At 39.0% G+C, this 21,487-nt stretch overlaps 2 protein-coding genes across 5 annotated transcripts in view; one reads left to right on the plus strand and one right to left on the minus strand.

Moving 5' to 3' along the window:
- The window catches only part of mta3 (metastasis associated 1 family, member 3), a 49,701-nt gene extending 38,477 nt beyond the window's left edge, over positions 1-11,224 (minus strand). For both annotated transcript variants that reach the window (XM_079801188.1, XM_079801187.1), the window contains exons 1-4: positions 10,941-11,224; positions 9,244-9,311; positions 7,847-7,940; positions 2,799-2,925 (exon numbers count right to left, since the gene is read on the minus strand). In XM_079801188.1, the coding sequence (XP_079657314.1) occupies positions 2,799-2,925; positions 7,847-7,940; positions 9,244-9,311; positions 10,941-10,968 (317 nt within the window). In that variant the 5' untranslated portion in view covers positions 10,969-11,224. The remainder of the gene's footprint in view (positions 1-2,798; positions 2,926-7,846; positions 7,941-9,243; positions 9,312-10,940) is intronic.
- A 1,134-nt stretch (positions 11,225-12,358) lies between these two features.
- Positions 12,359-19,709, plus strand: kcng3 (potassium voltage-gated channel, subfamily G, member 3). 3 transcript variants are annotated; one of them, XM_079846165.1, is made up of 3 exons: positions 12,359-13,229; positions 17,588-17,661; positions 17,740-19,709. In XM_079846165.1, the coding sequence occupies exons 1-3, from the start codon at positions 12,607-12,609 to the stop codon at positions 18,231-18,233; spliced, it is 1,191 nt and encodes a 396-aa protein (XP_079702291.1). In that variant the 5' UTR covers positions 12,359-12,606; the 3' UTR covers positions 18,234-19,709. The 3 variants fall into 3 exon arrangements, with proteins under 3 accessions (XP_079702291.1, XP_079702290.1, XP_079702292.1); XM_079846166.1 differs by having other exon boundaries at positions 12,647-12,744; positions 12,846-13,229; positions 17,588-19,709; XM_079846164.1 differs by having other exon boundaries at positions 17,588-19,709.
- The last annotated feature ends 1,778 nt before the right edge of the window (positions 19,710-21,487 follow it).

A 21,487-nucleotide genomic window follows, 5' to 3' on the forward strand; every position in this document is an offset into this window, starting at 1 on the left:
GAAAACCGAAATAATAATTTGGTTATTTTTCGATTAATCGTACAGCCCTGATTAATCATTAATATTTTTATGATAAAATTAATTATTTAACTTCTGATCATTCAGAAATTAGCCTTCCTAACAATTTGGCTGACATAACAAATTAGTCTACTTAAAGCCTTGTGAAAAATAACTAACTTTAGTAACTCACATACAACTTCTGCACCAGTCTACTGGTTTTTGTTGAGAAATATAAGCATGTTGACATGATCTGGGGTCAGACCGCAACCTGGTGACCGCCAGTCCAGCCGCCAAAAACACCCGCTCTGAGGGGACTGATGCTGCCGGGATGCACAGGTACCTCCGTGCTAACTTGGCCAGCCCACCTTGATGCTAGGTTGAGACTGATAGCAGGATGCACCGCCACCGACATTAACCAGGGACGGATCCACTTTAAGTGGTACATCATTTGAGTCGTGTTGTACTTATACACGGCATCGCAATGTTTGCAGTGAACTATTTCGCTTTTTAAATCAAAATGGCCACACTTCGCCGTGACCTCTTCATGATTATACTTTTGAAATCAAAACGGAAGATCACATAACCGAGTATGGTGTCAAATATTGCACCCTGGTTGTAAAATGTTTAATTGCTGCCACACAGCGAAATTCATTTAATTGCTTCAAGACTCACTACGCAACACAACCTGCATTAGATAAAAAAAAAAATGCATTAGATTAATCGATAACAAATGAACGTGATCGTCAAAATTCTTAACGATCAATTATCGATCGTCGATTAATCATGCCCATCCCTAATCGTAATTAAAATGTTTAATCATTTTATATTGTAATAATTTCACAGTTACTCTTCAAATGAATGAAGAAACAACTTAAAATACAGTATATTTTAAATATTTGTTGTAATGGCATCTTTTTATGAATGAAGGCCATCACTAATACTAACACTAGTACTGATGTCTCTATGAAATTGATTGTTTTTTAAACATTAATGATAGACATTGAACATTACAGTATAATTGAAAGCTATATCAATTTCAACATTTATTAGGCTTAAAAAAAAAACTTTTAATTTAAGTGAACTTAAAACAAACTTCATATAAAACCATTACTGGTATATTAAATGTCATATTTACCTGTGGCCTTCCTACTTCCTACTAAATTTACAGAAGTTTAATAAAAGTTAACAGTCTGCACTGCATAAATAATAAATTAAATAGTTTAATCCTTATTAAGGCTATTTTTTTTAACTCTGTTTCCTTTGTTCTTTGAATAGACATCACAGAAACTGATTTATTAGGCTGCTGTCACTTTAAGATCTACCGCTGCCGCACATGACGCGGATGTGGCGCACTGTCACGTGCATCTCATTTTCTAACAATACTTTAAGTTAATTTAAGACTTTATTTAACTAATTTAAGACTGCTCTTATGAGAATACTCGACAAAACTGGCATTTTGGCATTATTCTGGGTGTTGTTGTTCATTGAAGTGCGAAAAAGTCACGTCTTTCTGTGCATTGTGTGTGTATCAGGACATTCACAGAGAGCGTGTTCTCTTTTGCCTTGTCATGTTTGAATGGTTTAAATGCATTTGCATGAATAAGAGCATGACCATATTTTTAACGCCTTGAACTGAAAACATTTAATTGCATGCGTTAACATACTATTTTTGACAGCACTAATACATACACACATATACACACACACCATGGTCTGTCTAAATGCTCGATTCTGATTGGCTGGAAGGTAACCATTGTACATTTAGGTTCTGCTTTCATTGAAGCGTGCACACACGTCTCACACAAAGAGATGGGAGATCATGCTGCGCACACACAGAAACAAGAGCACAGAAACTTGTCAACGCTGACCCGCGACTTTTATTAATAAATTAACTTCGCTGGTCAATCAATACATTATATTACTTCAAGCAATACACCGCTACTTCTTGGACAAAGTAGCTCAATAAAGAAAAAAGTTACTGTATTTTGAAAACAGCTGACCTATTGGCACATTAAAATATCCCAAACAACAAATAGTACTGCCCCCAAACTTGTGCGATTGGTTGTGCCAATGGCTGGTTTGAATGCTCGAACAAACCTACCTACAAATGAACCTATGAATGGTATTTTTAATAACAAAAAAAATTGCTAATTTCCTGTCAGTAACTCAAATTCAGCTAGTGCATAATCATAATTAAGATTAACTTATGTATGAAGAATGTAAGATGATACTTGAATTTATCTCCTTTATTGGGCGACAGAGCTAAACATTTTATATAAAATGGAACTAAATCTTGACATGTGTCCAGTTCCTTACAAAATACATTATTCCCTGAAAAGGCCAGCTAGCCTCCTACAATGGCTGCTCAATATTTATGGATCACAGAAGCCAAAAGAAAGAGAAAAAAACAAAGAAAGAAGAAAGGGAGTGACATTTCCTATATTGGGAGGCCGATATCAATTTCAGTAAGCACAGCAGGCCTCTCCAAACCTCGCACCACCACTAATGTTTCTCATAGGAGACTACCCTTTGATTAGAACCACTGCCACCCGGCTCCAGGCCGCTAATGCATTTATCACCTGAATCACAGCGGGTGCTACAAAAGCCCTGGGGGGCCATTGGCCAGTTAAAAAATGGATGCAGAACGGTGACTCACATCCTGGCGTGGGCTGGGGTTATGCTGTGCAACATGGGGGCTGTTATCTTACCTCAAATGCCCCCCTAAATTTGAACTGAGGATTAAATGGCACGTTTTAGTCTATCAGATATTTAGAAGCATTTGAACGTGTGTGGTTTACCTGATGTGTGTGGCAGGGAGGGATTCGTACTGGCGGGAAAGGAAAAGCTCTCTGTGGCGAAGCTGATGTTTCTGTTTTTCAGAGAGTTCTGGCTCTGAGGGGCTCTCCTTCTCTTCTTCCAGGTCCTCTGTACACAGGGAATTAGAAATGGGTCAAAAGGCATGGCCACACATATAAACACATTTAATTTACAGACAGTTTGCATTAGTTGCCACACTAAAGGAGACCAACCAAATCAGCCAAATGCAAATACTTTTTGCATACACAAAGCAGATGTTTAAGTTAAGATGATGGCCTTCTTTATTGTCATTTGGGGTTTACTTTAATCCTGCTGTGATCAACACAAAGGATTAAAGTGTCATTTAATGCAAATTGTAGTATTTGGAGTACAGCGACAATTTTTTTTGTAGTCTATATTTGATCGTATGATTGAGGGTTCATTTACACGACACACAGTTTTCAACTAAAAACGGAAAATGTTTTAGCTGTTCATTTATAGCGTTATGGAGGCCTCAAAACACAAAATTCTGAAAACGTGTTTCAAAGTGCAAGTTTTTGAAAATTATACCATTATTGTCTCCATGTAAACTACAAAAATACGAATTTGTGAAAACAGTGACGTCATGCACATGCATATTATGTGTTCAGTTCAGTCTAAAAAAGCGTAGCGTTTCTTTACAAAGTGACATTGCAAGTGGCGTAACTTTGCTATAAAAAGTGGATGGGACAGGATGGGGGGGTGTGGAACAATTGCAGAAAAAAATCAATTCCATCAGTACACTGATATTAATTCATCAAGTCATTTAACGTGATAGTTTCATCCGAACATCTACTATAATACAATATTATTAGTCCCAAGATTTTTCACGTCAGTGAATAAATGCATAGATTTGCATAGAAAACTTGTGTGCCTCAATGGTCTGGTGGTAGAACTTTTGTTAAGCATGTTGTTTTTTCACAAAGGTGATTGTATACCAAGAGTAGGGATACGTTTAAGTGCATTTTGTTTTGTGATTTCACCAGAACAAATAGTCTCCCCAACGGCATTAAGCGATAGATGGAAGCGCTCGTCTGTGTGAAGACTGCACAGTGTGCACAAATGCCAAGAGAACAGATAAGAGCGGCACTAAGCACTCGCCATGATTTCAAAAACAACACATTCCAGCAATAGATCGCCTCTTATTTAACTCAAACAAACGAATTGCAAATCAAACAGAGATGTTTCTTTCTATTGGGTACATTCGTGCCATGAGACATTTCAAAAAGGGGTGGGGACAATATCGATCCTGGCAAAAAGCAAATTACAATAGGTGCAAATTACGCCTATGCACTACAGGACTGGCAGTTTTTAGTAGTTTTCACAGATTTGTGTCAACAGGGATCATTACAACGCTGTCATCTGGTTTTAGTTCATTGTTGTTGTGTAAACTTACCCTGAAAGCAACATTTATTAGGGGTGTGCCAAAAAAAAAAATCGATTCACAGAAGAATCTAGATTCTCATTTGCAACGATTCAGAATCGATCTGGAATGTCCAAGAATCGATTTAATAAATTAATCAAATCAGCTGGCTGTTCGCCTCCATTTTGTAACTAGCCTATACGCGACGTCCGGATGTCACCACGCAGCCAGTTTTTGAACACGAGCGGCAAATCACTAAAACAGAGAGGAAGCAAATATGGATGAGAGGGAGATCCAACCAGCCCCGTCTTCACTTAAAGCTAAAGTTTGGCGTCATTTCGGTTTTTACCGAATGCCTGGAAGCACTGCGCTGGACATGACACACACAGTGTGCAAGCTTTGCAAAATGAAGACCAAGTACTTCGGCAGCACAACAAATGAGCGGGCTCATATTAATAGGCATCACCTGGAGCTCAGCGACACGGAGCAGAGTCAGCCGCCAGCTGCAGACCAACGCACACTGCAGTGTTTCACGAAACTCCCAGCACTTTATTTTCATAACTTGTTATTCTTTAAGTTACTTTGTCTGACTGAGAAATATAGATTTTTTTTGTCTTCACCGGTTGTGTTCTACATGATATTTGTGGTAAACTGCAACTTTCCTGGGAAATGCATCTATTTTCAACCATTTTGTATTTTGAAGAAGCACTTTATTTTTGTTCCAACTTATTTTATAGCTAGCTACTAATGAGTAGCAATTGAGAACCAGACAATGTTTTTGATAAAAGGCACTTTCCTGAGAATTGAACTTAATAAATGTGAAAAAGACACTTTAATGTATTCGTTTGTCATTCTGTATAGCAAAGCAGATGAGAGTAGATCATGATCAGAAACCCGATTAGAAATCATTATGGATAAAATCGAATCATTTTGAATCGAAAATCTTTTTGAATCGAAAATCGATTATGAATCGAATCGTGGCCTCAAGAATCGGAATTTAATTGAATCGTGAGATGGTAAAAGATTCCCACCCCTAACATTTATGTAACTTTGAGTTTTTGGAAGGATGCAATATAAATAAAATCTAAGAAAAATAACAATAACATTAACAATGATATTTATTAATCATCATAAAATTCTGCGTAAAAATTAGGGGTGAAAGTGAAACGGTAAAAAAAAAAATTATATATATTATCGAACCACACCATTCTCCACCCACGGTTCGGCATGCACCGCGGTTCATCTCAAATCTGATGACGCATCTATAATATGGTGTGTAACTTGAAAATAACGCATAAAACAGACAGTTCCGCTAATGTATGTTTCTGTCGAGGGATACACGTGCTGGATACATTACAACAGCGATAAAATAAAAACATGGGCAAAATGGTCTCTCTTTGTAAACTTTGTTCAGTGTATGCGAGTCGAATATGACCAGTCATTTTCGCCGTCATCACCCGGGTGTAGTGCGCGAGCACAGGGGAGACCTGAACAGAACACGTTGCTATCTGTGTTTAAACTAAACTCATGTAAGCCTTGCAAATTTAAACATTAAAAAGCCAGAAGACGCAAATGAGAACTCGCGCGCGCAAATATTTAGTTTTCTTTGAAGTCTTGCGCTTGAAGGGACAACCTCACACAAAAAGTATCTCAACATGTCCATCTTGATGAGTATCCTAGCAGACATATAATCTATATATGCCTTAAGTGAACTTTATACAGTCGAGAAAGATGACGCATTAGGTCTTAAAGGGGCAGTAGCCTTTACTGCTGTCTGTTTAATGTCAAACAACAAAAGACAAGAACATCACTCACTGCTCCTGATGGAATGGCTTTTGTAAGTATAATAAGGATTAATCTTTAATTTATACAGTCAAATATGCAATATTATTTTACATTTGATTGATTGATTTCTATACCTGAAAACTAATGTTAGACCTACCTGAAAAACACTGTTCATTTGATTAGTTTCTTTGCTCGATTGTATTTATTTGTGCTGCTGCTTCTATTTGAATGATTTGTTCTTATTTTCTTTATTTTTATTTGACAATAGTCCTTTTTTCCCTGAACATAGCAAATAACGAACTGTACCGAAACCGTCGAGCGAGAGATATGGGAGGAGCGTGCGAGATCGGTGTGCGTGATTGAGAATGAACGTCACCTGCGAGGCACACTGGTCTCGAGTCCTCTCATGAGGGAGCACGGAGGCATATAAGGACGAGCGGCACCAGTGTTTTTTTTTTTTACAAGATCACTGAAGAACCATAGCACATCTCACAGCAACACTCCATTTCATCTTTCATTACTGAATGATCAGCGTTTTGAACGAATCGTTTGAATGAATAACTCAATGACTCACTCATTTAGACGGTCACCTGCCGTCACCTACTGGCAGTTTAGTTTCGTGTTTAAAAGTATTATTCTTTCCAACATTTCTTATTTGTAAATTCAAAAATTTTTTAAAACAATCTCATAACATTATTTAATGCAGTTGTAATGTTTCAGTGCAAAATTATTTAATTTGATTGGTAACAGCCATATATATACGTCTTATATATATATATATATATATGCTTCATCTTTCATTTTAAATTCTAAAATTTTATCAATATATTTAAAACGATTAGGGGAAAAATGCCCTTTATAAAGATTAAAATATAAATATGTCAAAGCTGACTGAACACTGATGAGAATATTGCTTAATTATAAATTATATTTACAACACACAAAGAAAGTCCTATTTTTTTCTGGACAAGCAAATGTTTTACTCGAACAAGTGAATGACCGATTTACTTGTCCGAAGGACAAGCACATGAAAAGGCTTAATGCCGAGCCCTGACATTATTTACAAAAATGATTCTTCTTCTGCCAATTAATATACTTTAATAGCCTAACTGTATGGCTGTTTATAGTTGCCAGGCAACATGTGGTCACAGGAGTGCTTATATCGGCTATTTTATAATAACTTTGAACGCGTCTCTTCCAATCATCTTTTAGAGCAGTTTCATAACCGTAAACAATTGATTTTGCCATTTGTTGACCGAGCATTTATCTGAAAACAGTGTGAAAGGGAGGAGAGGAGGCCAGCGTTGACCTGACTGTTTTTAGATTAGAAATATGCCTCTGCCATCTAATCAACAGTACCCAAATGAAACTCGAACACATACAATTTTCAGGGCGGCTTTGTTTACTTTACTGGAAATGGTACAATTTAGTTACATGCAAGCATGTGATGACTACCACATTCACTAAGCGGGGTCTTAGTCAACAAGACCACAGATTTATTTCACTTATCCTTTTCCTACAGTCTTTCATTTAGTCAGCATCAAAACACTGAGTCAAGCAAAACTGGTCCTATTGTGATCAGTTGATCAAGACAAATTTGTTGGGGGGCCTCTGAAACATTACAAAATTAGGAAGCCCTGCTGCCCAATTACGAGCATCTGGTCCTGGTACTCCAGTGATTACAGCTCCCCTGCCGCCTTACACAGGCACCAGAACACAGACGTATACGCATACACAAGAGCAATTTCAAATGACTTCTCATTATCATGCTAATGACCACTCATGCATGCCACGTCACAGACCACCCTTGGTTTCCTTGACGATACATTCACATGGCCCTGGAAAACACTCATGTTCACTCACTTGCGTGCTTGTCAGCCAGCTGGATGAGGCTCTGTGAGATGTCCCTTCTCCTGTAGAAACAGACCACCTTTGCCTCCACATTGCCGCTTGCCGTCTGAAAGGGGCGACAAATAGGGTCACCTTGAGGAAACTTCAAGCAGTATCTAGGGACACTGAGCCTAATCACCTCCATTAATTAATACAGAATAAGCTTGAACCTAAAGCTGCAGTCTATTATGTTTAATCAGCAGTGCAGTGTTGAATTTATCAACACCTGCTGTGTCTGCACTCCTCTGGGGAGCAATCGGAAAAAACGACAGGCAGCCCAGTTAAAAAAAGGCATGTAACAATTTACGCCTGATAAACAAGATTTAAATGTGGTCCTGATTAGTTAAACAAGATAATATGCATGTTAAATTCAATCGAAATTAATTACATAAATCAATATTTGCTAAGAAAATCCCCATAAGATGATGATTCAATAACCTCACTAAATTATCATGTTAAGCGGACAGCTCTGAAATATAAAATTCACCACACCTGCATGAACACTTTTTTCCCCATTAAAAAGGCTCAACGTTACTTCTTTCTTTACATTTGATTTTACTCTTTAACCACGTAATCAATAAAATCCTTCAAAGCTTGCTTTCTACCATGGTATAACAGGGCCGTAACCACCATAGACATTGAGGGGGACAAGTCCTAGTGCTGGGCGGTATACCGGTTCATACCGAATACCCCCCCCCCCCCAAAGTTCAAGACATGGTTACGGCCTTGTTGTACAGGACTATCAATATCTAATGGGAGAAGGATAATGCAGACTGAATGCATCTCAATGGCCACAGGGTGATTATTTGTCTGGACACTCGACAAACCTTGTGGCAAAGGCCAGAGCAGAACAACAACCTGCATGCGAACTGAATTTGCCTGACAACTGAATCCTCTAATTTGACAAATATGTCAAAAGATGTGTCACGTCACCAGTAGACGTGATGACTAACCAATGAGAATACTGTGCAGTAGAGCATGCTGACAACGAAAACAGAGTGAGAAGATTTTGCATTGTGCATTATGGAAAATGCTAAATTAGGGCTTCTTATAAAAATAAATCCCTTGCATTTAATATTTAAAGAGCTGAACCATCTTTGATCATATTACAGACATCGTATAGACAAAAAGGCTTCACTGTACATCCTAGTCTGCTGCTTTCCGTATATCCCACATACAGTTTCTCCACATACAAGTAAATATACAACAGACTGAAGGGAGAAGCGCACAGAAATGCAAGTAATTTGGCTCCGGGCGAGGTTGCTGAGATTGTTGTGTCAATATCGTGACAATGTTGCGTCGACACCCTACCAGTACACCCAGCATCCACCAACCCAGACTTCTCCCTCCCAGCCCTGAGGCAAATGTACCTTATTCAGTTCCTCTATTCGCCTGATCAGATAGGGATTGCTTGAAGAATTCTCAAAGAAGACATAATCTGTAAAAAGAAGATAAAAAGCACTGTATTATTTTGTTAGAAATATAAAAACCCCAGACTAGGGCTTGGATGACATTTAAAATATTCACACATTAAAAAAACAAAAAAACAACAACAACAGGAAAACGCATCTCATTCTCCTATTTAAATTGTCACATTACATATAATGCCATATACTAAATATATGCTCTATCACCACACCACGTTTCCTGTAAGTGCACAGTTTGCTAAATAAAGCAGGCTATAATCACATAAACCTAAAATAGGTGTAGATACCGTTCAAAACAATATACTGGGGCCAGTTACCATAGTTATCCATTTATTTACTATGGGAGGGTTACTACAACCCTCACCAAATAGTTGCCTAGTAGCCTTATTTTTATGTGAATGGTCCCTTCCTCACAGACCAGTATAATGGATAATGAATTAAGTATTCATAAAGCAAAAGGTATTAAAGATAAAACAACCTTTAGATTTAAGTAATACCTCCAATGCGTACTTTTGGATAATGAAGAAAATTCTTAGTAACGTTACATTTTATGGAAATGGGGTGTTAATAAAACTATCCTACAACATACATTAAACTCTGACCAAATGGGATTTGAGATCTGACAAGGCAGTAGACTTGGCCTTGACAGAGTCTAAAAAATGAACTGTTTAGGTTTGGTATACACATAGAAAGCATCAGTGAAGAATATGCAGTTGCATGCTAGTAAACAAACACTTCATTCATGCAAACAACCGAATTCTGTTCATGGCCATACGAGTCACATTCCGATACATGTATCTTAACCGAACACACAAGAAACGGGTCACATTAGAACAGTGCAAAGTAATAATTTATCACAATGATAAGTGAATTCATTGAAAGTATGCTCGAGCTGCAAAATCTGTTACAATGGCACTGAATGAACGGCGCCTTGAAACAATGTCAAATTCCGCGGCACTGACTATCATGTAGCCGGCTAATTGCACAAACAAACGACGCGGCGTTTTATATTAAAGACATGTTGGTGTTTAAACGCATGACAACAAATACACCTCAAAATAGTGCACATTCATAATGTTTCAGTGAATAAGTGGGCAGAAGCTTAATGTGGTTTCTCTGTGGAAAACCGAGTGAGCGGTTGCTGTTAAATGCTAGCTCGCTTTGCTACCTTGCATGCCGAATGAAGACCCGTAACTAATGGATACGTGCCAAAAAAAATGAGACAAATGATCACAAAGAAAAACATCGGCGTCAAAAAACGGCATGTCCAAGTCGCAATCATGTCTGGCTTTTCTCCTATATGGTCAAAGGCAAGAGAAACGTGCTATATATGAGTGTTCCCGTGTGCTTTACATATAGTAGTGATTATTTGTTTATGATGTGGCTAGCTAGCAACATAGCTTGCTTGCTAAAATGCTAGTGCGGCTATGATAGTTTAAGAGGCCTGACCCACATCAGAACCCCAAATATTTTCATCCACGTTATCGCTTTCTTTTGCAAGGACACTGCACGTGTTAAGAGTTTAAAAGTGAGCGGCCGGTTGCGGGAATTCCGCTGAAATGAATCCCTGCCTCCCAGACAGGTCTTGCGGCGGTGCCTGTGTTTTGACTTGCGTTAATTCAGAACATAGACGGACATACCTCCGACCCGGTACATGTTGGCCGCCATTTCTGCCCTCCCGGAGTGTTAAAAAACCAAACCATAAACTAAAATAAAAACAAAATAAATATGTGAATCAAAAAGCCATCTACGTCCAGTGACCTGTTAAAAAGCAAACTGGCTTAAGATGTTATAAATACGGGGGATGGACCTCTGTAAGAATAGGAGATTTTTTGCAGCCCCCCTCCCGAGATTCACAGTACAATACAGTAACTCACGCGCTAGAAAAGGCTCGAGCGCAGCAGCTTCCTGATGATGAGAGAGAGAGGAGGAGAGAAAAGAGGAGGGAGGGGGGAGGGGGGAGGGGGGAGGGGGGAGGAGGGTGAAAAGTCTACAGCCTGAACCCTCACTCCTGATTGTTTTTTGTTTGTTTGTTTTGCACAGAGAATAAAATCAAACTTGGTCATGTAGCCTATTTCTTTTTAAAAAGTAATATTACAAAAATAATAAACATAATAATGTTTGCCGACGTAAGGCTTTTTATCATGTCAATAAATAGGGGGAAGCATGGATGCTACTCTACATTAAAAATGGTAACACTTTACAATAAGGTCTCACTAGTTAACATTAATGTATTAACATGAACTAACAATGAGCAATATATTTCTACAGCATGTATTAACATTAGTTAATAAAAATCGTCACGTGCATACTTCACAGTGCATTAACTTATGTTAACAGAGAGGCCTACAGCATTTGACATTAGAGTAATAAATTATGATAAATAATAGGATTGATAATAAATAGGCTACATATTCATTGTCATATCAACTAATGTAGTTAACTAATGTTAACAAATGAAAGCTTATTCTAAAGTCTCCCCCAAAAACGAACTAATAGATGTTAAGAAAAAAAATAATACCTAATTTCTGGAACTGATCAGTGCCCGAGTGAGCTGTTCGAATCATTCAGACTGAATCGCGAATCGATTCAGACCATTTTGGTTACCTGCTGCTGGAATGATTCATTGAAAAATTATGTCAGCCAATTCTGATTCTAAACAGCCGATCGAAAACACGGGAAAAATGAATAGGCTATATAATATAAAATAGTTTCACTTTGAACATGACCGAAAAAGATCAAAGTTAACTCGCTTCTAAGAAATGAACGCAATGTCTAATGTTAGTTTTAGGGTGTGGCTGTACAACCAATACGGAGGGGAAAACATTCATTGATTTTTAATATTGAACATTTAATTCAGTTCCCCAACGAGACATGTCCCCTCGGGTCTACTCCACAATGCCTATCAACAGTGTAGCAAGTTCACTTGTAAATCCCAGACATGCGTCGTGAATACTCGTTTTGCGTTGGGGAACGCCCGTTCCTCGATAGCCCATACCCGAGCGCAATAGGCTTGTCGATCTGTGACATCACCGTATGAAACAGCCCACCGAAGGCTGGAGTTTAGATGATGCACAAAGAAAGAAGTCACTTTTCCACGGTTCTCTGAAGTGACACGCGCTCAATCTGGGGGGAAAAAAACCCTTCTTAACCTGAAATACTGATTTGGATTCGCGAGTTTGGAGCTGTTTGTTTTTTCTCCTGCTTACAGAAATATACTGGATTTTAACTATGTCTATCATTAAACCATATTGTGCGACGTTTCTCTCTTTTTCGCTCGAGTCGCAGATGTCAATCTGATCCAAAATGAAGTTTGGGAAGAATATATGCATCCTAAACGTTGGCGGCACCAAGTATGCGTTCACGAGAGAAGTTATCAAGGATTTTCCCCTCCGAAGAGTGAGTAGACTCCACAGCTGCTCCTCTGAAAAGGAGGTCTTGGAGGTTTGTGATGATTATGACCAAGAGAGGAACGAGTTTTTCTTCGACAGGCACTCTGAGGCGTTTGTCTTTATTATGCTTTATGTCCGTTCTGGAAAGCTCAGGTTTGTCCCGCAGATGTGCGAGCTTTCCTTTTACAACGAGATGATCTACTGGGGTTTGGAGAGCTCGCATTTGGAGTTTTGTTGCCAGCGACGATTGGAGGATAGGATGTCCGACACATACACGTACGTTTCAGAGGAGGATATCAAGGCTGAGGTGGAGTCCAGAGGTGAGGAGGATCAGGTCACCAGGCTCGCCTCGGAGAGTGGGAACGCGCGGTGGCTGGAGAGGATGAGGAGGACTTTTGAGGAGCCAGCTTCCTCTCTCGCTGCGCAGATCCTGGCGTCAGTGTCAGTGATTTTTGTCATTATGTCTATGGTCATCCTCTGTGCGAGCACCCTGCCGGACTGGGATACCGCAAAAAACAATACAGTGGAAGAACACAGGTATATGCATGAATTCAATATATGTGGTGGCCTATAGCCTACGTACAATTTATGAAAAATTAGGTGCATCTCTCACAGGACAGCTCAGCTTTATGAGCATGCCCACCTTCCATAGCCCCATAGAAGGGAACTTACTTAATTGTCTGTCTGTATGATTCTTTCCATGTTTTGTATTCAATTGCTTTGCGAGCTCCATTCAGACCATCTTTTTCCCGCACTGAAATAAAAGTTGACTGTCAGATCACTTAAATGGCTTGACCAAGCCACTGTCAACTGTTGTAGGCTAATATAGCCTTATATAATAATTTATTTTAAAATATTTTTGTTGATTAATTTACCTTTTTTTAAAAAAAAAATGTACCACAGTAAAAAAACAATAGCATTGTTTTTTTGTTTTTTTTTAAACAAAAACGACATTATCCGTATGGTGATAATGCAAGATAAAGGCTGTAAAGTATTACGACGATGGTGATTTTTGTTTTCTAACTGACTTACTTCGATTGGCCAGTAGACGTCGCCAAAAATATCGGACGTCAATATGAGTTCCTCAGGGGAGACCGGAGATTGTTGTAACGCATTTCTTTTCAGCGTCTGTACATAGGCTTTTGTACTCAAAAACCCAACTCAAAACTCATATTTGTCGGCTACAAATTAAATTACATTACTACGTATTAACTGTGTAAATGAATGCCAAATACATTACAACCTATATCTTACTACAAAAGCGAGTTGTAACACCAGTTGAAAACATGGAGATTTTATATTTGTCCATGCATTCAATTATGTTAATCATATTTATTTGTCCAAAATAGTTACTATGCAAAAACAATTCTAAAAGACAGTGTGTTTGTGAATCATTCACTCAATACTGTCCAATTTTGTGTAGTCTTTGTAGTGTTACAACCTGGATCTGCTTAGCCTTTATTTAAAGCTTGCATGGATGCCTAAATTAAACAGAACCTAGTACTAATCATACACATTTAGACATTTAGCTTCCACTAACATGATCACAAATCAAATTATAATCCAGATGAAAATTATTTTATTTGCTGAAAATAGTTTTCTGACCCTTGGATCCATTATATTTTTACAACGAGACTTGCAGTAAAACTTCTACTGTTGCCCCAGAAGGGTGGTGATTTCACCCCTTACCCTAACTGGTTAAATGATGGTGTTACTTCGTGTTCCAACGTCTCCCCTGCATTTAGACCGGCTGTAGAAATTATTCAAATTAAATCTCTATATTCTATAATGCATACATTTTGTCATCATCAAATGAGAACATGACATCTTCCTGGTACTCTCCATCAGAGATTAAAAATTCCAGTCATGTTTTCATATTCCCTGAATTGGGTCATATTGTCATTTTGGGTATTCCCTTGTCCCCGTCTCTCTCTTTCTTTCTCTCTCTCTCTCTCTGTCTGGAAGTATTTGTGAGTAGGGCATAAGGTTTTTTCTTTATGTATCCAGTGCAGTCTTGATTCCATTTCCCACAGTGGCCACTGTTTGTCTCAGGGTTCAGGTATGTTCTCATATGTGTGTGTCGAGCTGGTAAGAGATGGAAATAAACCCAGCGAGGTTTTTCATGCATGCAGTCTTACAGTATTTCTAAAAATGTGGGTATCATTCCCATTCTTTGTATTCATCTTTAAATGTCTGGTCATTCGTTTCCTGTAAAGGTCCAAATGTTTTTATGTTCATCATGCCTTCTGAGGAATGATTGGCATATATACGCACTTGCTGTTAACCCAGCATTTAAGCATTTATGGTTCTCTTATTTCACAGTGTTCTTGGCCCCTTGGTCTTCACTGTAATTCCAAGTCTGTCACAGCTCTATAAATTTGCTTTGAACATTACAGTAAAACCATTCCGTCAGAGTGAAAGAGCAAATTCAGGAGCAATTTTTTTATGCCGCCTTTCACAAATTGATTTCTTTGTTCAAATATGAAATGGCGATTAAGTTGAATGTGCACTCAAATATATATATATATATATAAATGAATGTAATAGTCTTTGTGTATGTGTGTGTGTGGGGGGGGGGTATTAGAAGTTCAAGGACTACTGAGCAAGCATAACTTACTGCCTTTCAGCTTCCATAGACACTGACACTCCACTGTCAACAACACACTGGAGCTGTTTACACGATCCGAATGAGAGGACATTTTCCATAGAAAAGCACATTGACCGCATGGCTGCATGGAATCTGATCTAAACCCTTTTGCATGCTTATTTGAAGCCTACTTAGCAAAAAATTTTCGGATATTATTTAAGTATTCATAGTCACTGGTAATAAGGGAGTGTTCGGTAGTGTCGGCATAAGGTTAATACCACACAAACAATTTTTTTATTCATCCTTAATTTAAAAAAAGAAGAAGAAAAAAATCAAGGTTAGAGTGAGACACTTACAATGGAAGTGAATAGGCACAATTTTTGGAGGATTCAAAGGCAGAAATGTGAAGAGTATAATTAAAAGCACTTGCATTAATTATTCTAAAACGTGTGTGTTATTAGAGCTGTAAATTAGTTTTATTCAGTCGTTTATTTTGTTGCATTGTCATGCTGAGAAAGTTGTAATATTGGATCGAACTTCACACAGATAAGGTTAGTTTTTAACTAAATTATTGTTATAGTGCATATATTTGTTTGTTTAGTGGCTATACTATTGAAACAGTGAACATTTTAATGTTAACAGATTGGCCCCATTCACTTCTATTGATAGTGCCACACTGTTTTGTAATAAATAATTATAAAGCGCCTTTAAAGCAATATTTTCAAGTTGCTTACACAGAGAAGAAGAAAACTAAACTAAACACACTCTATATAGAAAAGGTTAGAACTTTAAAGGGTAAGTTCACCCAAAAATGAAAATGAGCCCATGATTTACTCACCCTCAAGTCATCCTCGGTGTATAAGACTTTCTTCTTTCAGACGAATACAATCGGAGTTATATAAAAAATGGCCTGGCTCTTCAAAGCTTTATAATGGCAGTGAATGGCTGTTTCTGTTTTACAGTTTGTAAAGTTTTAAATATGGATATATTTCTTACACATATGCATCCCTTCGCTTCAGAAGGTCTTCATTAAAGGGTTAGTTCACCAAAAAATGAAAATAATGTAATTTATTACTCACCCTCATGCCATTCCACACCCGTAAGACATTTATTTAAATGTTAAGATATTTTTGTTGAAATCTGAAGGCTCAGTGAGGCCTCCATAGGGAGCAAATCAATTTACACTTAATATTATATTAATAGAAGCTAAGATAATATTTTTGGTGTGCCAAAAAAAACGAAATAACGACTTATATAGTGATAACCGATTTCAAAACACTGCTTCATGAAGCTTCGGAATGTATCGAATCAGCGAGTCGATTCAGCGATTCGGATCGCGTGCCAAACTGCTGAAATCACGTGACTTTTGGCCAAACCACTGAATCAACTCGCTGATTCGAAACGCTCCGAAGCTTCATGAAGCAGTGTTTTGAAATCGGTTATCACTGTCGTTATTTCTGGGTTTTTTGGGCGCATAAAAAATATTCTCGTCGCTTTATAATATTAATATTGAACCACTGTACTCACATGGACTGATTTAAATATGTTTTTAGTACACTAATGGATCTTGAGAGTGTAAATTGCTTTGCTCCCTATGGAGACCTCACTGAGCCCTTCAGATTTCAACAAAAATATCTTAATTTGTGTTCCGAAGATGAACAAAGGTCTTACGGGTGAGTAATAAATGACATTATTTTCATTTTTGGGTGAACTAACCCTTTATCCCCCCGGAGCCTTGTGGAGCATTTTCATTATGGATAGAAGCATTTTATGGACTTCAAAACAGAAACAGCCATTCACTGCCATTATAAAGCTTGGAAGAGCCAGGACATTTTCAAATATAACTCTGATTGTATTAATCTGAAAGAAGAATATCATATACACCTAGAATGACTTGAGGGTGAGTAAATCATGGGCTAATTTTCATTTTTAGGTGAAGTCAATTCCAAAGGATTCCAAAAGGATTTGGTTTTAATTAATTTTTTTAAACTGAAACATGTTAAACATGAAAGTATTATGTAATCATTTTCTCCTTATATAGAACCTTTTTGGCATAAGTCAAGAAGCCTAAGGTTCTATATAAAGCCCCACTGAACCTTTTTTCCTTAGAGGGAAGAGAGAGGAGGAGCAAGTGAAAATGAATGTTTGTGTGGTAAATCAACATTATGCCACAAATGCTGTCGGTTGAGCTTAACTTGTACTGAACCCAGAGATTGTGATTGTGATTATATCCCTGTCAGCCCGTCTAACTTTCTCTTGTGTTTTTCTTTCCACATCTCTTTCTCTCTGTTCTTCCCATCTCACACAGGATCATCGAGGCAGTTTGCATCGGCTGGTTCACTGCCGAATGCATAGTGCGTTTCATTGTCTCACGGGACAAATGTGAGTTTGTGCGCCGCCCCCTTAATATTATTGACCTGCTGGCAATCACTCCTTACTATGTGTCTGTCGCTATGACAGCGCTGACAGGAGAAAACCCTCAGCTACAGCGAGCAGGAGTCACCCTGCGTGTATTACGAATGATGCGCGTCTTTTGGCTTATCAAGCTGGCGCGTCACTTCCTCGGGCTGCAGACGCTCGGGCTGACACTGCGCAGGTGCTACCGTGAGATGGTCATGCTGATGGTGTTTGTCTGCGTCGCCATGGCGATATTCAGTGCCCTGGCACAGCTGTTGGAGCACGGCCTTGACCTGGAGACTAGCAATGAGGACTACGCCAGCATCCCGGCAGCCTGCTGGTGGGTTATTATCTCCATGACCACCGTCGGCTATGGAGACATGTATCCCATCACCATTCCGGGACGCGTGCTGGGTGGTGTGTGCGTTGTGAGTGGCATTGTGCTGCTGGCTCTGCCCATTACCTTTATCTACCACAGCTTCGTGCAGTGCTACCACGAACTCAAATTCCGCTCAGCACGCTGCGTGCGAAGTCTCTCCTCTGAGTTTCTCAACTGACTGTAGCACAGCTCGTCCTGAGATCCTCCGAACCTGCTGGTCTTCAGCTTAGCAACATCTCCTGCTCTTCTGTGCCTTTATTTTGTACCAAGATCTAAAATCTAGCGCTATTCTGTTTGGGGAAAATCAGCGTTTAGACTCTCTATTATATCCAAATAATAACACAAGTACCTCTGTACTCAAGGACACATTCTGGAATTCATCGATGTTGACAATACAGGCATCTGGAACATCCTGGGACTTACAGAACAGGACAAAAGAGACAAATCCCCAGCTCAAAGCTGGAAAGTGCACAATAAAGCATTACGATCCAAAGGAAATACATTAGCCAATGTTTGTGTTGTAACCCCCTTCCTGTGTGAACGAACAAAACCGATCCAACAGCATTTTTCAGTGTATGAAATGGACAACTGTGGCATTTGACGACTACAGATGGTCGGGCTGCCTGGAACGGGCATCTGGCGGGACCTTGTGTCCTGACAGCGCTCCAGCCTTACACAAATTCTCATGTTTCCATGGAGAGGTCCCTCCGACTTGCTAAATCATTAATTCAGCTCCCAATAAAGTGGCAAACCCAAGTAAAAGGTTTTAGAGTGGCGATATATGGAAGCGTTCGAGTATGATACAGAAGCAAATACTGTGATTGTTTTGACATTAAAGTCAGTGTCAAATGTGCAGTTTAAAATAAAGTTAAAGGTCTTACTCATAGAATGGTAGTTAACATTGCTAAGCCACAAAAAACAAACATCAGCTGTTCATCCAAACAGCGACAAGTCTGCAACCTGTCCATGCACGACTGTGTGAATCAAGAGGCGTTAACTAAATTGATTAGCAAACACCTCACCCACACGCTCACCAGTAGGAGGGCTGTCACTCGCTTCCTTCTTCCTCTTTGAATACAAGCACAAAATCAAACCTCTTTTCCTCATTTAAGGGACTTTCTGAGTTTGTGTCTCTTGGAATAAAAAGATGGATTTTGAGTTGTATTTAAAAAGATATGCTGCAAATGATTTGTCGAGGGAAATACAGTAAAATGTTATTTTAAAAAAAATATTTCATTATATAAAAGCATCAAGAATATATTGACTAAAGGTTATATAACCTACAGATATTTTTTTAGCTAAATTGATGATAATGTCAAAATCAAGATAGAGTGCATTGTTTAAGTCAGGTTATCCTCTAATGACATAATTTGTCTTTAGCTTAAATTGTCATGTCAGTGTTGGGATCTTGTTTGAATAATTGAAGAAACATTGCTTGGTTGATGTCACACCACAACAATGTTTATTTTTTGCATCTGTACGGAGACATATGCCTTCATATAGCTGTATCATTTTGTAGCTGTATTTGTGGCTGTTTAAAAGGGTCATAATGATGCAAATGAAATCTTATGTAGCTCTATTCTGTAACCCTAAAACGTGTTCTAATTGGTAGGACAAGCTTATTTATGTGTATAAAGAAAATAAAGAAATGTTTATTGATTCAAGCTTGATTTTTTGACTATTATAATAAAGGAATGTGGCACAAATATAATGTGAAATATTTTAAGCAATGGCAGGAGCCTACTTCTAAATGTTTTAAAATATGGATGACTGGGTCTACGTGACTAACGTTTTTACTTTATTGCTTTATTTTTGAATGGCAATTTCTGTACAGGCACATACTTGCAGGGTCATGTCTTGTTTTTTTCTGTGTTAAGGCCTGTTCACACCGGGACGATTTTCGCACGCGTTTATCGCCGACGTTTAATGCCTCGGGACTAAACAATGGGCGCCAATGTGAGTGTTCACACCGACGTGCAAAACGGCAGGCGTAAAAGCGTCATTTAAAAAAAAACGCCTCGGGTTCGTTTTTTTATTTTGACGCGGCGCGTAAAAAATCTCCGACCAATGAGATCGGCGCTTTTGTTCACGTGCTTGGAGCTGCTGAAGTGACAGTAAAACACGACTTGGTGGCGCTCAAGCACAAAACGGTCTTGCCGAGCACACATTGATACGAAGAAGAAGTAGTAAGTAGACAAAGAAGAAGATGAACTGCTAATGCTGCTTGCCAGTTAGCAAAAAGTGTGTGAATGGTTTTGTCCATATACATAATATGTCTATGGTTTTGGCAAGCACGTAAATACTGTCTCTCCTCTCCTTCTGTGTGACAAGCGAGTGTCAGAGGCTTAAAGTGCCGCAGCACCATCTTGTGTACCGGGAGCGCATCGACTGAATGTGCACGTTCACTCGGCGCAGCACCAGTGAAAATCGCTTGGGTGTGAACACTCAAGACGCGCCGAAAAACGGCACGAAAAACGCTGGCGATAAGCGCGCGCGATATTCGTCCCGGTGTGTACAGGCCATTAGAGTTTTACTTAAGGCCTGTTCACACCGGGAAGATTTTCGCACGCGTTTATCGCCGACGTTTAACGCCTCGGGACTAAACAATGGGCGCCAATGTGAGTGTTCACACCGACGCGCAAAACGCCAGGCGTAAAAGCGTCATTTAAAAAAAAACGCCTCGGGTTCGTTTTTTTATTTTGACGCGGCGCGTAAAAAACTGGCCGACCAATGAGATCGGCGCTTTTGTTCACGTGCCTGGAGCTGCTGAAGTGACAGTAAAACACGACTTGGTGGCGCTCGAACACAAAACGCTCTTGCCGAGCACACATTGATACGACGAAGAAGTAGTAAGTAGACAAAGAAGAAGATGAACTGCTAATGCTGCTTGCCAGTTAGCAAAAAGTGTGTGAATGGTTTTGTCCATATACATAATATGTCTATGGTTTTGGCAAGCACGTAAATACTGTCTCTCTTCTCCTTCTGTGTGACAAGCGAGTGTCAGAGGCTTAAAGTGCCGCAGCACCATCTTGTGTACCGGGAGCGCATCTACTGAATGTGCACATTCACTCGGCGCAGCGCTAGTGAAAATCGCTTGGGTGTGAACACTCAAGACGCGCCGAAAAACGGCACGAAAAACGCTGGCGATAAGCGCGCGCGATATTCGTCCCGGTGTGTACAGGCCTTACTTAGGATACTTGAGTTTCCTTTGTTCCTTGTTCCCGCTTCTGATGAGTCTCCAGGCTACTCATTGTTTGATTAGTTATTTCAGCTGTGTCTCATTTCTATAATTAGTTTGATCTCTCCTGTGTTTTGTTCAGTTAACCTAAAACCTTTTATGCATTTTGGCCGTTCATTTACACAACATTGTTTTTTTGAGGGCCTGAAAACGCAACCTTTTGAAAAAGGGTTTCAAAGTGCAAGTTTTTGAAA

Source organism: Gobio gobio (genome assembly GCF_949357685.1).
Source record: "Gobio gobio genome assembly, chromosome: 20".
Classification (NCBI taxonomy): Eukaryota; Metazoa; Chordata; class Actinopteri; order Cypriniformes; family Gobionidae; genus Gobio; species Gobio gobio.